The sequence below is a fragment of the Crinia signifera genome, chromosome 7, assembly GCF_055691185.1.
Source record: "Crinia signifera chromosome 7, ASM5569118v1, whole genome shotgun sequence".
NCBI lineage: Eukaryota > Metazoa > Chordata > Amphibia > Anura > Myobatrachidae > Crinia > Crinia signifera.
In genome coordinates this window covers 55,399,544-55,415,941 of record NC_139223.1, presented here as the reverse complement: position 1 = coordinate 55,415,941, position 16,398 = coordinate 55,399,544, and the positions used below count along the sequence as shown (strand labels likewise).

Genomic DNA, 16,398 nt, shown 5'->3' with positions numbered 1-16,398 from the left:
ATCCAATCCCCGCAGGCTCTTCGCCACCTTCAACTCCTTGCTCTCCCCCCCTCCTCCAGCTCTTCCGTCCTCCATCGTAGCCGCTGATTTTGCTACCTACTTTTCAACCAAAATCTCCTCTCTCAGGACTGCCATCACTGCTGCCATGACCTCACCCTCTCCCTCCTCCCCTCCTACATCTCCACTCCCCTCCTTCCAACCCCTGTCCTCATTTTACCCCACCACTGCTGCTGAAGTCCACTCTATCCTTCAATCCGCTTCTCCCTCCACCTGCCCGCTTGATCCTATCCCCTCCAATATTATCCGTCGTCTCAGTCCATCAGTCTGCTCTCACCTGGCTCACCTCTTTAATCTTTCCCTATCCTCTGGGATCTTCCCTTCCTCCTTCAAACACGCTCTTGTCTCCCCAATTCTCAAAAAAACAAATCTGGACCCCAACTCTCCATCCAACTACAGGCCCATCTCCCTCCTCCCTTTTGCCTCCAAACTCCTAGAACGTCTGACCTATAATCGTCTCCTAAGCCACCTTACTGCTAACTCCATTCTAGACCCCCTCCAATCCGGGTTCCGCCCTTTACATTCCACTGAAACTGCCCTGACCAAAGTCACTAACGATCTACTATCGGCTAAATCCAAAGGCCTCTTCTCTATCCTCATCCAGCTTGATCTGTCGGCTGCCTTTGACACTGTTGACCACCCTCTCCTGCTCAACACCCTCCGCTCCTTTGGCATCACTGGCACGGTCTTCTCCTGGTTCACCTCATACCTCTCCGATCGCTCCTTCTCCGTCTCCACTCCGAGCTCCTCCTCTCCTACTACCCCCCAGCCAGTCGGTGTTCCCCAAGGGTCAGTCCTTGGCCCTCTCCTCTTCTCCCTCTACACCACCTCTCTGGGCACCCTCATCAGCTCCTATGGTTTTCATTACCACCTTTATGCTGATGATACCCTAATCTATCTCTCCTCCCCCGACTTATCCCCATCACTTCTGTCCAAGGTCTCCGAATGCCTCACGGCCATCTCAGCCTGGATGACCCAACGCTTCCTGAAACTAAACATGGCTAAAACTGAACTTCTAATCTTCCATCCCCCGAACATCCCCTCTTCTCCCACTATCTCCATCAGCATTGGTGAAACCGAGATCACGTCCACCGACCAAACGCGCTGCCTCGGTGTCATCATTGACTCCTCCCTCTCTTTCACCCCCCACATTCGTGCTCTCTCACAGTCTTGCCGCTTTCACCTACGCAACATCTCACGCATCAGACCATTCCTCTCCACTGACGCGACCAAAATTCTCATTCACTCTCTTGTCATCTCCCGCCTTGACTACTGCAACATCCTTCTCTCTGGGCTACCTCTCACCCGCCTCGCACCTCTCCAATCCATTCTTAACGCTGCTGCTAGGCTCATCTTCCTCTCCCGCCGCTCTACCTCCGCCTCCCCCCTCTGTTTATCTCTTCACTGGCTCCCCATTCCTTTCCGAGTTCTCTTTAAACTCCTCACCACCACCTACAAGGCTCTCTCCTCCTCCACAGCTCCCTACCTCTCTTCACTGATCTCTATCCACACTCCCTCCCGTCCTCTTCGCTCCATCGCTGACCGCCGACTGACCTCTCACCTAATCACCTCCTCCCACTCCCGTGTCCAAGATTTCTCTCGCGCTGCCCCCCTGCACTGGAACAACCTCCCGCCACCCATCAGGCTATCTGATTCCCTTACCTCCTTCAAGCGCTCCCTCAAAACCCACTTTTTTCGACTAGCCTATCCCTCCTCCTAACCTCTTTTGATCCTCCTATCCTGCCTCCGTTCCCCTCCGTTCCTACTTATCCTATTGTATTTCGTTCGTCCACCCACCTATTTTTAGTATGTTAACTCTTATGAGCAGGGCCCTCCTTCCTCACGTACTCACCCTACCTCATTACCTCACCTGTGCTCCTGTCCTGTTCTTCCCTTCCTCTACTTCATCTTCGGTCTCCTTGACTATTTTGACACCTACTTCTGAACTGATGCTGATTTTAGTTCTACCAGCTATACCCCTATTTATACTGTATCTTTCTACACACCCTGTACGTTACCTTGTAATTATTTTTTTTTGTTTGCTATGTACGGCGCTGCGGACACTTTGTGGCGCCTTATAAATAAACGTACTACTACTACAGTAGGGATATGTGCAGTAAAATAAAGTATCTCAACACAACAGTAACACATTATTCTGCACAATGTCTCCTTGGGTGTGTTTGGTACGGTGGCGGTGGGGGGGGGGGGGGGGGGGGGGTGTTACAGGACTATCATGAAAATATATATTTTTTATTTATGTTCTATAATCAAAGCAAAAAAAAAAGTGTTCCTGTAATTGGGATCCAGGAGGGACCTTAAAGGTACCATTTGGGGGAAGAATGGAAGGTATAGGTCCTCATAATGCATGCATCATTGTTATTTGATGACCCTGTTGGTAATGGGATGGCATGGAAGGTGCTGGACAATCTGTTTACGCCAACTAACGTAACAACATGGTGGTGACTGAAACGGGTATGGATCATTGGATAGACAGCAACTACTGTAGGTCAACACCACTAGGTTGACATGCATGAAGTTCGACATGACTGAAGGTCAACATGGGGTTAGGTCAACAGGGTCATTAGAGCGACAGTGGGAAGGTCAACACAAAAAAGGTTGAAATGGGATTTTTCGCTTTTTTTGTTCCAAAAGTTGACACAGTCGACATGGACACTAAAGAAGTACGCTGCATCCCCTCGCATGGCTCGCTGTACTCACCATGCTTCGGGAATGGTGCTTCGATGCACTCGGCACTCTATTATATTCTCCTACCACCGGCACATGTCGGCTCAAAAAAAGTGAAAAACCTGATGTCGACCATTACACTGTTGACCTTCCCCATGTCGACCTAATGACCCTGTTGATCTGATGACCCTGTCAACCTAACACCATATCAATCTTCAGTCATGTCAACCTTCATGCCTGTCGACCTAGTGTGTCGACCTAATTGTTTTAGACCTAGAGACCGTATACCTCTGAAGCACTCATCTTAACATGGCTGTGACAAAAAGCCCCAACTGCTATAAAATGGCGGCCTTCCCGCCGAAAATATTCGAATTAAAAGGCCAAATTAAGAGAACTAAGAAAAATTAGGGTGGACTTCCTTGATGAAGGGCTGACTTCCTTAATGAAGGGCTGACCTGCTTAGCTACAGACTAACAATCAAATCCTCTTATACCCCTTTCACACTGCACTTGTTAAACGGTATATTGCCGATTTTTCCACCTTTCAAAACGTTTAAGGCTGCAGTGGGAAAGTGCCAGAGTTGATTTACCGGTTAAAGATAACCGGTATTTCAAAACGTTTAAAAAGCAGAGTCCTACACGTTTCAGAGCCGTTTTTTATGCAGTGAGAATAGCTCTGAAACGGTATTTAGTAAAAAAAAAAAAAGATTACAGACCTGTGATAGGCTGTCCCCTGCATTCTGCCTTGAAATGTGTTCAGGGGATTAAACGGGTTGACTGATGTGAATGGTACTTAAACGGTATTTAAAATGGTAATCTACTGTAATGTGAAGGCTCAGACCCGTTTTAAATAACGTTTGAAAATACCGGTTTTTAAAACGTTTTAGCAGTGTGAAAGCGGTATTTTATAGTTCCATGTATAATCAGCGCACAGCGTCTATTCTTGCAGGCAGAGGGGCTGGGGGCTGGCCAGCAGCTCACAGAGCTGCTGGGCATACCCCCACCGCGGTGGAAAACTGGGGCGTGGCCTCGCGGCAGCGTCGCGAGTATAGGCCACGCCCCCTTTCCGGCAGGCCACACCGTCCCGCCTCCACCTTCGCTGAAGTTGGGAGGTATTCTGTACTTTGAGTTCACAGTTAAGACAAATAAAAAAACAATATTACATAACTGTAAAATGTGTTTATTCCCACTGTTGTGTAACTTTGATGAAAAAACTATTAACCATTCCAGCCTTGGCATATGAATAAAGCAATATTTATTCTAACTTGTCTTGGCACATGGTACATTAGTTGCAGAACCTTAGGCAATACATTGTTTGAAAACAACTCTGTGCAAACATAAGTACGTTCATCCAATCATGTTGTAAGAAGCCAACCAGGGATTAGGCATGTCCCAGTTAATATTAATACATTTTAGAAGAATTAAGTCCACTTGTGTATGTGATATGACAATAGCACATTCAGGACAGCTACATTGCAGAGCTTCAGGATGACTTTTATAACGTACTTTGTGTCTAGGGTGGATGTGTTACTGTGCCTGACAGCTTGTGTTGCGTTCCTCATCTACTGGATCAATGGATCTAAGAAGGGCACAAGAAATCTGCCGCCTGGACCTACCCCTCTCCCCCTCATTGGGAACTTCCACTCATTGGACCTGAGCAAACCCCACAAGTCACTGATGGAGGTAGAACACTAATTATAACAATATACTATAATCATATCTATCTATCTATCTATCTATCTATCTTTATATGTTGATATTCTGCTGCTTGTATCTTTGATGCTCAGAATGTATCACAGATGTTTTAATGGGGTGAAGCTGTATACTACTACTAACTAGTACAAATTGCCAATACATGTTTCTCAGAGTCCTACCTATGTTAATATTCTTCTATCCCAGAACCTTGTGTGACTTTAATCTATGTATAATTAGTATAAATGTATGAGCAGATTTTCTCTCGATCAGTAAATTCTGTGATGGTCTATTACCCACAACAAACGTCCCACAACATCCTGCGATATCTACTAAAATAGAATTTGATAGAAGACCAGAACCACTTAGCCCATCCAGTATGCCCCTTTTTACCTTTTGATGACCGCAACCTTATTTGATCCTTAGTTCTTTGTAAGGATGTTCTTATGTTTATGCTGAGCATGTGTAAATTGTTCTACTGTTTTAACCTCTGATGGGAGGATATTCCACTTGTCCATTACCCTTTCTGTGAAGTCATTTTTCCTTTGATCCTACCTCCCTTCAGTTTCAGCACATGTCCTTGAGTTAAAATTTTATTTTCCTTCACCTTGTTAAAACCATTGGTAGGTATACAATATTTGTAAGTTTCTATAAAGTCCCCCCTTTCCCTTCTCTGCTCCAAACTATACATATTAAGATCTTTCAGGCTCTCCAGGTATGTTTTGTGATGTAGGCCAGTGGTTCCCAACCTTTTTTCTCTCACGTACCCCTTGATTAGGCTTTTCATTTATAAGTACCCCTCCTCTCAATTTGAAATATCCACAGTACTTATGAGTGGAAGTGAGCAGTATGCGTGTCCTAATATTAAGGAGTAGCCGTGGTCTAGTATATGGTCAGGAATCAGGTCGGTCTTTGTCTGGCCGCTGGCTGTGTATTGTCTCCAGAGTTCCCGCTAACGCCTGTAGGATTAATGCTTCTTCCAGCCATGTCAGTGCAGGGCAGATGTTTGCAGGTAGCTCTCAGTGAATTGCTGGTTGGGCAAAAGCACGAGGAGATGCTGATGACGCTGCAGATGGAACTGGAAATGACACAACGTGGTTTGTCTCCATGTCAATGGTAGACTTCTTTTGCCATTGGGAGACTTTTTCTTCTTCCGCCATTACCAATATTCTTTCCAAGTTCCCCCAACTGGTCTGCAGAGTACCCCCAGGGGTACTAGTATCCCAGGTTGGGAACCACTGATGTAGGCCATGCACCATTTTAGTTGCACGTCTTTGTACCATCTCTTATGTATTTATATCCTTCTGAAATATGTTCTCCAGAACTGGACACTACTCATCAATGATATATACAGTGGCATTAATGCTTCTATCTTTCTGATATGGATACCTCTCTGACAAAACTGTGTAGGGCATGGCCATACAATAGTACCACCAATTCAAATTATGCCATACAGTAGTCCCCCTTAATCACATTATGTTCAGAGGCATAGAGTACAGCTGGTGTACGGTCACTAGGTTGACATTCAAAAGGTCGACATGTATTAGGTTGACAAAGATGGTCGACAAGCCTTAGATCGACACGTGAAAAAAGTTGACATGGCTTTAGGTCGACAGGACTATTAGGTCGACACAAGCATTAGGTTGACATTGGAAAGGTTAACAGTCAAAAGGTCGACATGGGTTTTTCAGGTTTTGCATTTAACCGACATGTGCCGACAGGCGGTATTTCATGCCCTACCATCCACCAGGGCGTGGATGGAGAATATAATAGTGTGCCTGTAGCATGGTGAGTGCAGCAAGCCATGCCAGGGGACGTGGTACACCGATATGGTGTCCATGTCGACCATGCTCACCCGTGACGTGAGATACGGCTGAAGAGGATTCTGAAGGCCAGCGTGCACATTGTGGTATGAACTCGATAAGTGGTGGGATGTACCACATTGCAGATGCTGTGCTTGGTATATCCCGCCCTTAACATGATGTAATGCTAGTGCTAAACTCAAAATAGAATAGAAAGTAACCAGGTAGATGCACCACCCCACTGTAAAGACATAAAACTTAAAAATACTCATTCAGATGACATGCCGCTGTATTAACCTGCTGTATTAACACAAAGGGCGGTATTCAATGAGGCTGATTCGCCAGGTTTTTATGACGATTTTGTGCTGTAAGGCGAATTTCTGACTAAAACGGTGAATCACCCTATTCAATGACCAGATGGCGAATAAATTTCAAGGTTTTTTTGCCATGATTCACGAGTAGCAATCGCTATCTTTTTATGGTGAAGTGGAAGGTGAACTTTTAAAATAAAGTGTTTTATTTTTTACAATTGGTGTCAAAAAATCTGGAATTTTATTCTGAGGAGGGGCATGCTATTTTTATTCATGTGCTGACTGGCTCCTGGGGAGCCCACCCCCTCCCCCCCACAAACGTTCTGGGGCAGGCAAGGAGACTTCCATCTCCCTGCCTGCCACCGTCCTCAGGCTCCCTGCGGCGTCCGCCGCAGGAGCTCAAATTCGCCAGTCAGGGGCAGCGAGCCCCTGACTCGTTGAATACCGGAGCCGGCGAGGCTCCGGAACGCAGCGAGCAGTGGCGAATGTGCAGCGAATCCTAAACAGGATTCGCTGCACGTCGCCAGTATTCACATTGAATACTGCCCATTGTATAGTGGTGTACAGAAGTTTTACAAGTATTCACTTTTTATTAAGCAAATACACATGCATTAGTTAAATATTAAAAAAGTTTATCTGAATGACATAGTCCAAAGTTTCTGTCCTTGATTGAAAGCCAGTGGTCCGCAAGTACCTGGTCAGATCAGCATTTCTGGTCAAACAGCAGGTAAATGCAGGTCTCACTGGAGCTAAGTTGAAGACCAATCTCTCCCACTGTTGTACTCTGACAGCCCTAAGATGGATTTGTATATGTTCAGTAGTAGCCTCGGCGGCCATCTTGGTAAAGCAAATCAAGGGGCCGATTCAGAACATGTTTGTTATGAGCTGAATTCAGCCCCATCCCCGATCAACAAAAGCATTTTGTCGACAATGGCTAGGTCGACAATCAAAATGTAGACATTGGTTTTTCACTTTTTTTGTCCCAAATGTAAACTGGACAAGGCACACTATTTTATTCTCCCACTATGCACTAGTGCAGGCATTCCCAACCACGGTCCTCAAGGCACACCAACAGTGCAGGTTTTAGTGATATCCAGGCTTCAGCACAGATGGTTTAATCAGAATCCCTCAGATACTAATTAAGTCACCTGTGCTCAAGCCTGGATATCTACAAAACCTGCACTGTTGGTGTGCCTTGAGGACCGTGGTTGGGAATGCCTGCACTAGTGGATGGTAAGGCATGAAATACAGATGTAGCTGGCAGTGGCGTAACTATAAATTTTGCTCCCCCCTGCCAAAAATAATTGGAGCGCCCCCCCCCCCCCACTCACCCTCATCTGAGTGCCAAAACAGGGAAATTTAACAAATGAAATAAAAAATGAAATATAGATATCTATACATTTGAAAAAATGACACCTGGGTTTTGCATAGTTAATGGGATATACACACACACTGTGACACACTTTGTGTGACACTCACCCCCTCTTAAACACCCGTTATGCTCCATGCTAGTGTGCTACAGGCTCCGGAGAGTCCACCCTGTAAGAAAAGTCTCAGAAGTCACGCTGGAAGTAAGGGACAGTCTGCAAACTACTTGCCACTATACAAGTGTAATCAAGAGTGTATGAATACACTTGTAAAGTGGAAAATAGTTTACAGACTATCCCTTAATCCAGTGTGTGACTGTGTGAGCTCTAGCAGACCTGAGAGGACTCGGGAGGACGGGACTGCATACAGAAGAAATACATCAGTGCAGCTCCGTGACCCCAGTGCCCTCTCTTATCCTGCACAGCAGCAGAGAACTGAAGGCAAGTCAGGGAGAGCGCCCTGCAGACCCCCGGCTCCTCCAAGCCACTGCGGGGGTTGCTGTATGCTAGTTACGCCACTGGTAGCTGGCCTCATTCATGCAGGGTCTGGTGAAACTCTCACCAGCCACCGCCAGCTGTCAGCTCCCGCCAGGGGGCGCGCACGAGAGCTCCCCTCGGGTCCCCACCACCTCCCCCGCCGCCGACGACGGTCCCCCTCGCTGCCCCAACCCCCCCCCCAACCCTGCCCATCTCCCTGAAGTGGAGATCGGCAGGGACCCGCTGCGCCACTGTTGAGAGACTGAGACACGCATTGCATGTGAAACGCATTGCATGGAGTGCCTCTCCACTGGCGATTGCCAGCAGGGACATTCTTGCGATCCCCCACGCTAAAAGAGAGGCGCTCCATCTTTACCACCTGTCGACACATGTCGGCTCAAAGAAGTAAAAAGACTCATGATGACTTTTTGACTGTTGACCAAGCAATTGTCGACCTAATGCTTGTGTCGACCTTCCATCTATGTATACCTTAGGCATGTTGACCTATTTCAGTAGTCGACCTTCAGTGGTTGACCCAATGCATATTGACCTTTGCTATGTCGACCTAACAACCGTATACCAGAAAACTAAGAATATCATGGTTGGGGTGATTTTCTTCTTAGTACAGTAGAAATAATACATATTGAGTGGCAGCTTGTCTCTGGGGTGTCAGACTGCATTGTGGGGAAGCGGGGTCTTAGTAAAATACCTCCAAACTTCGCTCTGATGGAAGGAAGTAAACTGCAGGCATGGTCCCGAAATTTGGGGGCATGGCCTAGCGACCAGGGGCCTACGACTGTGGCACCCCCATGCAGGGCTGCCAACAGGGGGTCAGCAGAATACCCGTGCACCCGCTTGTGCAGGCAGTGGCTTCCTAGTAGAAATGCAGCAGCCCTCTGCTGGCAGTGCCGGGGATCGTGAGGAGGAGACCAGGCTAGGGGACCAGGAGGAGAACGCCCAGCAGGGAGGAGACCCGGCTAGGGGACCGGGCACCAGAATTCATGTAGGCAAAGCCCTGCTTCTGCAGCGCAGCTCAGAGAAGGAGGTGGCCAGTAAGTGTGGTGTGTATCTACTGTACATTACATGTTCTGTGAGTCTGTGTGTGGATGCTTTATGCTGTATGCAGTGTGTGTGGGTGTGCATATGAATGTATGCTGTGTGTGTTTTGTATGTATCTATGCCTTGTGCTTTGTGTGTGGGTGTGTGTGTTTTTGTGTATTATGTATGCTGTGTATGTATGCATTATTTATGTAGTGTCTACTATTGTAAAGCGCAACGGAATCTGCTATATAAGAAACTGTAAATAAATAAACTTTCGGTTCGCCGGGTGCACGCGCCCTATACGGCGTGCGGGGGTCAGAGAAGGGTGGGGGGCGCTGGGCGTTCTCATGGTAATGAGGCGGTGATCATCACCGGATGTCAGCTGACCGCCCATATCCAACCCAGCGTGCACGCATATACTTGAAAGTCACTTTTATATGCGTGTACTTTCCACAACTTTCGATGGACGGTGAGAAATCAGTCCCGGGCCCCACAATTTCTAGTGGCAGCCCTGCCCCCATACAGGGCCATCTTGACATAAGGGCTTACCTAGGGCCCCACAACTCTAGGGGCCTTGAAGCAGGGGTTTGCTGGTGCCTCTGGAGTTCCTTGCGAGGTTAGAGATTGCTGCCCGGCTGCTGAGTTACACACAATCAGAGCTTCCAGGAAACATTCTCTACCGACCTGCAGCCAGTTAATGATGCTTATTGCTGGATGGCTGATAGCGGGTGGAGAGAAACTGTGGGAATTTCCGATTTCTTTAACATAAGTAGGGGCCCCAGGGCATTGCTTTGCCTAAGGCCCACAATGGCATTAAGGTGGCCCTGGCTCCATGGCCAGAGCTCTGAGAGCTCCTGGCCATGCCCCAGCCCCTCTGTCACAATGAATAGGCACTGCTCGCATCTATTCTAGCTGCTCAGCAGAACATTGACCTGCAGGGGGCACTCCCAACTGCTGTCCCATGCGGAACAGTTCCAAAAACATGTAAAAATCAGGACAGTTGGGAGGTATCATACCACTGGTATTATGTTTTTCAAAATGTCATAAAGATATTTAGATATTATAACAATACATTAATGCAGTGGTTCCCAACCCTGGTCCTCAAGTACCCCCCAACAGTGCATGTTTTGCAGGTCTCCACACAGAATCACAAGTGACATAATTAGCTCCACCTGTGGATCTTTTCAAATGTGACTGAATAATGAGTGCACCTGCCGGGTGACCTGGAAAACGTGCACTGTTGGGGGTACTTGAGGACCAGGGTTGGGAACCACTGCATTAATGGAGAGATGCAATTTTCATTAAACTTTTGTCATGTGGTTTCCATGCTACAGATGTGTCTTCTGGTGTTTCATCGCAGAACACCAGTCACGCCATAGTGGGGAATGGGAGCCAAGTGGGAACAATGGAGCCACGTGCACATGCGAACGTATTACATTGAGTCTAAAGGGAGATTGCTGCAATGCATTGACATCATGATTCCGTTACAGCGCACGGCCCTACCCAGCAAAGCTGTAGCAGGACACATCTGTAGTTAATTTTTCACAATGAGAAACAGAAGGATTGGGGGCTCTGGGACACCATGTGATTGTCTTGTGCTATGATGGGTGTAATTATGTGGTATGTGAGGCTTTGCGGGTATATAGAAAGATTATTTGTTCCTTTCTGGAATATTCTTTGTATGTCTTAAATAAAGACTAAAAAACTCTGTTCTGCCAGAATCAGTGTCTCAGGTTTATTCTAGTTCATTCTTTCTGACAAAATCCTTCTTAGATGGACAAAACCATGTGCACTGCAGGGGGGCAGATGTAACATGTGCAGAGAGAATTAGATTTGGGTGAGTTATTTTGTTTCTGTGCAGGGAAAATACTGACTGCATGATTTTACACTTCAATATAGATCTCACTGAAGAAAAACCCCACCCAAATCTAATTCTCTCTGCACAAGTTACATCTGCCCCACCCGCAGTGCACATGGTTTTGTCCATCTAAGAAGGATTTTGTCAGAAAGAATGGACTAGAATAACCCCTATAGTCTTTATTGATATTATTTAAGGTGTATGAATGTGTTATTATATGGCGTATGCATGGGACACTCCTCAGGTGATTGAAGGTTCAACGCGTTATTCTATTAATGCATTAAGGGGCCAATTCAGATCTGTTCGCACGGGTCCTCGGACCCGATGGTGGGGGTCTGTGTGTGTGTATAGTCACTCATGCGCATGTGCAAACCCCCAAAACGAACGCCGGGACATTTGCAAAATGATTGGCAGCCAAGGGGCGGTTGCTGGGGTCAGTCCTGCATTTCATGGGTGTGCCCACGAAAACAGTGGGCACGCCCATAGAAACACTGGGCACACCCCTGCTAATGCAGGCATACCCATGCCTACTCAGGGCGGGCAGATGACATCATATGATGTCAGCGCCTGCCCAAATTCGGCCATCGCTATGCAGTATACACCTAATTCCAGGCTTACTTTTATCGACTAAAAGAGGAAAAATCATTCGATGGTGAGCAACCATTAAATAATTTTTCCTCTCTGTGGCCGCATGCGAGTGTATGTGTAAGCGCACACATCCGCTCGCATCGTGTCACGGGGATTCAGTGAATGTACGCAAGCTAGTGAGCAGGTCTGAATTACCCCCTAAGCAAAAAAGGCAGTGCTATGAATGATACATTGACAAAAAGAATGAGTGGGTGAACGCTATAAGAGTAAGAACATATATTTTTATTAATAAATATCAGTTTATAGCCTGCTAAGTAGCAACACAATATAAAATCAAACACTGTGTGCATATCAATTATGACGCTATAATAAACTAAATATATTCATATCAATGACCCAGAGACCGTCTGTTTTTGATGGTAAATAATGTCTACTGTGACTGAGATCATAGATGATATCAAACATAGATTTTAAGCGCGTATATCTCCACTTCTTCTAGTATATGGAAACATTTGGAGAGTGCTGGATATGATGTAGCAGTCTTTGGAATGCACAGACAATTATAAATCTGCAATAATGCTTTCAGACAGACAGGGCCGGCAACAGAATTTTGGGGCCCCATACACTAATATTTCTGGGGGGCCCCCACCCCCTTAAGCTAGTAGGGGTGTGGAGCAGGGACACAGGGTCGGAGCATTGATGGCAAGAAGGCCCATATAATGGCTGCCACCAGTGCAGACAGCCTCACCTCTGGAGGCATGGGGCAGGGCTCAGAGAGAAGGGGGCATGGAGGAACAGAAAGAGGGAACATGGAGCAGGGCTCAGAGAGAAGGGGGCATGGAGGATCAGAGAGAGGGGGGATGAGGAAGGGCTCCGAAAGGAGGTACTTAGGGCAGGGCACAGAGAGAAGGGGGCAGGGGTCAGACAGAAGGGGGCATGGAGGATCATAGAGAGGGGGAATGGGGCAGGGCTCAGTGAGAAGGGTGTTTGGAGGATTAGAGAGAAAGGGGCATGGGGCAGACTCAAAGCAAAGGGGACATTGAGTATCAGATATAGGGGATGCGGGTTTCAGAGAGAAAGGCAGGTGTACCTGCTTTGACATGTGGTGGTCAGACAATCCTGCAGTTTGCTATCAGTGCTGATTCACACTTCACCTCCCTGGGGGCTCCGGGAGGTGCATGATGCTGTGTATCAGCCTCTCTGACATATATACACCAGAGCTAACGCTCGTAGAGCCAATGCCATGCTGCATCGGCTGCATGCCGATGCCGTACTGCACAGGCCAATTGGCAATTGATTTCTTTGACCTGGAATGAGACAAGAGCTGGTGGGGCTGCAGAGATGTATTTATTGCCAGCTTTACTGTCCAGCCAGCCTTAGCAGTGGGTAATAGCTTTCAGTGCCTGGAGCTCATGATCCACCAGAGAAACACTCCCTATGCCCCTGTCTACCTCTGGGGCTCCTCAAAATCGCGAGGCCATCACAGTTCCCGCTCTAGACCCCCCCCCCCCAATCACCGGGTCAGCAGACAGATAGATGTAAAACTGCTGAATGCAATAAGTGTTATAGAGCAGCGCCCTGCGTCTGTCTCCATACACTGGTTAGTGTGCAGCCTACAGACTGCCTTGTCCCCCTGCAGCCACTGTAGCTAGACGTCACCCTGAGTGACAGCTCACATAGCGAATAGCAGGGCAGAGACCCATGACCCTGCTGGCAGCGTTTCCTTTCCTGTAGGGAAGTGATAGCGTGATAGTGTGCCTCAGCGCGTGTGTGACATCCTCCATGCCTGTTTGCAGCTCCACGTGCATCGGAGCGCGTAAGAGCAAGCCCCGCTGTACTCCCGTTACAAGCGTGTCGTTTATACAGGGAGATTCATCATCTGTGGCAGCAGCGTCGCTGGGAGAGATACCGCAGCGTAAACCAGTCAATTGCCATTAACCCTGCACAAGCTGAACGCTACAGATAAGTAACACCTGAAACTGTGATTCCTGCATCAGTTGTATTACACCTGAAGTTAACTACTGAAGTACTGTTGTATTCTGCAAGCTTATCACTTGAATAAATCTCAAGCTGGTTACATCTTCTAAAGTGTCTCGTCTAACAACCACACAGCACGTATATATAGACACTCTGCCAATAGGTTATGGGCCCAGCACGTCACGTGCGCGAAGATTAACCCCCTAAAGACCAAGTGCTAGCGCAGTACATAAAAGAACACAAAGAAATATTTCTGAATTTACATTTGTGGAAGAGTTAACGGGAATGCACAGTACAGGGCATAGCATGAACTTTCCAAAACTCAAAGGCTCAGAGAATTACACTACATGGAAGTTCGCTATGGAAATGCAGCTTAAAAGGGAGAAGCTATGGAAAGTCACAATAGCCCCAGGAGATAGTCCAAACCCAGAAGAGGTAGACAAGGCCATTGGCACAATAGGCCTGGCTGTGGAGCAGCACGTTTATTCTACGATCTGTGGGAAAGAGTCCGCTAAGGACATGTGGACAACTCTACAAGGTGCTTATGAGAATAAAGGCCTAATGAGGAGGATAAGTCTGAGACGCACACTGTATGGAACAAATTTGAATGCATGCAAGGACATGAACGATTACATTGATAAAATACTATCAATAGCTCAGCAATTGGCATGTGTAGGAGCAAAAGTGGATGAGGAAGAAGTGGCGATGGTAATGCTGCAGAATTTGACAGAAGAATTTGACTTCCTAGTTGTTGCACTAGAGTCGAATGAAACCAAGCTTACAACAGAAGTTGTGAGGGCCAAGCTACTACAGTTCCAAGAGAGAATCCACAAGGAAGCCATAGCTGAGGGTTCTGCCTTAGTAGCAAAGGGTGCAAAACCCAAGAAATGTTCATTCAAATGTTATGTGTGCCACAAAGTAGGGCACAAGGCTTCAGAATGCAGGATGAAGAACACTAGTGGTACGCACAAGCGGCATGACAAGAAGAACGAGTCGGCACTGAATGTAGCAGACAAGCCAAGGAGGGACTGCTGGTACATGGACTCGGGAGCCTCTAGACACTTCAGCTGCAACAAGGAGTGGTTCAATTCTTTAACACAGTGTACACCCACAACAGTTACCGGGATTGGTGAAAAGGTCCTTACTGCATCAAGTGTTGGGACAATCACAGTGAGACTAAGAATTGAGGGACAGACAGTAGTCACAGATATCCAAGACGTCCTGTATGTACCAGAATTGGGAAGTAACCTCATCGCTATCAGCGTACTCGAGGCAAAAGGCTACAGAGTCCAGTTTGCAAAGGGCAGGTGTATGGTGCATAATGAAAGAGGGACTGTAATTGCTTCAGCAACCCGATGCAACCAACTATACGTCCTAGACACAGATGAATGTGTAGCTTTGGCAGCCTCTGCTGAAAATGAATCGATGGAACTCTGGCACAGACGTTTGGGACACTTAGGATATGACAATGTCCAGAAATTAGCTGATGGGATGGCAACAGGGATCACAGTGAAAGACACCGAAAGACCTGTGTGCGAGAGTTGCATAAAAGGCAAGCAGACCCGCAACCCATTTCCCAAGTCAGCAAGCAGAGCAGAAATACAGTTAGCTCTGGTGCACACAGATGTGTGCGGACCAATGGAAGAGGAGTCAACCAGTGGTTACAAGTACTTCATGACTCTCATCGATGACGCCACAAGAATGACACACGTGTACTTCATAAGGAAGAAAAGTGAGGTGGTCAAGAAAATTGTGGAGTACAAGAACCTAGTGGAAACTCAGACGGGCCTAAAGCTAAAAGCCCTGAGATCCGACAATGGGGGAGAGTACAAAAATGAAGAACTAACCGACTTTCTCAGAAAACATGGCATAAAGCATCAGCTGACGATGGCCTACACGCCTGAACAGAATGGCGTAAGTGAAAGGGCGAACCGAACAATCGTTGAAAGAGCACGAGCGATGGTGAACGATGCTGGCCTGGAGAAGAGTTTTTGGGCAGAAGCTGTATCTACTGCAGTATACCTGAAAAACAGAACACCCACAGTGGCCATGAAGGGAAAAACCCCCTTAGAGGCCTGGTCTGGGAAGAAGCCAGACATCAGTCATCTCCGTGTCTTTGGGAGCAGAGCTTATGCGCATATACCAAAGGAGAAGAGAAAGAAACTTGACCCGAAATCAAGACAGTGCATACTGCTAGGCTATTGTGAGGAGAGCAAAGGGTACAGGCTCTGGGATGCAGAGAACAGACGTCTTCTGAAATCAAGAGATGTGATATTTCAAGAAACAGCATCACCCGCAAAAGCAAAAGAGCAAGAAAAGCAAGCACTAGTAGAGGTGTGCGAAATAGAAAGCATACCTGAAATAGAAAATACCGAAGAGGGAAGCGAACCAACAAACAGGGCTTCCGTAAGAAGCAACAAGGGCATACCAGCCAGAAGGTATGAGGAAGAATATGCGAACATTGCTTTCAGTGAACCTTAGTATTCGAGAAGCGAAAGCGTGCAGTGATTGGGCGAAATGGAAATCTGCAATAGACACAGAGCT

The 16,398-nt window shown here is 47.1% G+C and overlaps 1 protein-coding gene across 1 annotated transcript in view; it reads left to right on the top strand.

Moving 5' to 3' along the window:
* Positions 1-4,156: 4,156 nt before the first annotated feature.
* The window catches only part of LOC146020189 (cytochrome P450 2K1-like), a 50,853-nt gene continuing 38,611 nt past the window's right edge, over positions 4,157-16,398 (top strand). Inside the window, exon 1 of the mRNA XM_083153122.1 lies at positions 4,157-4,424. Within this exon, the coding sequence (XP_083009248.1) occupies positions 4,230-4,424 (195 nt within the window). The 5' untranslated portion in view covers positions 4,157-4,229. The remainder of the gene's footprint in view (positions 4,425-16,398) is intronic.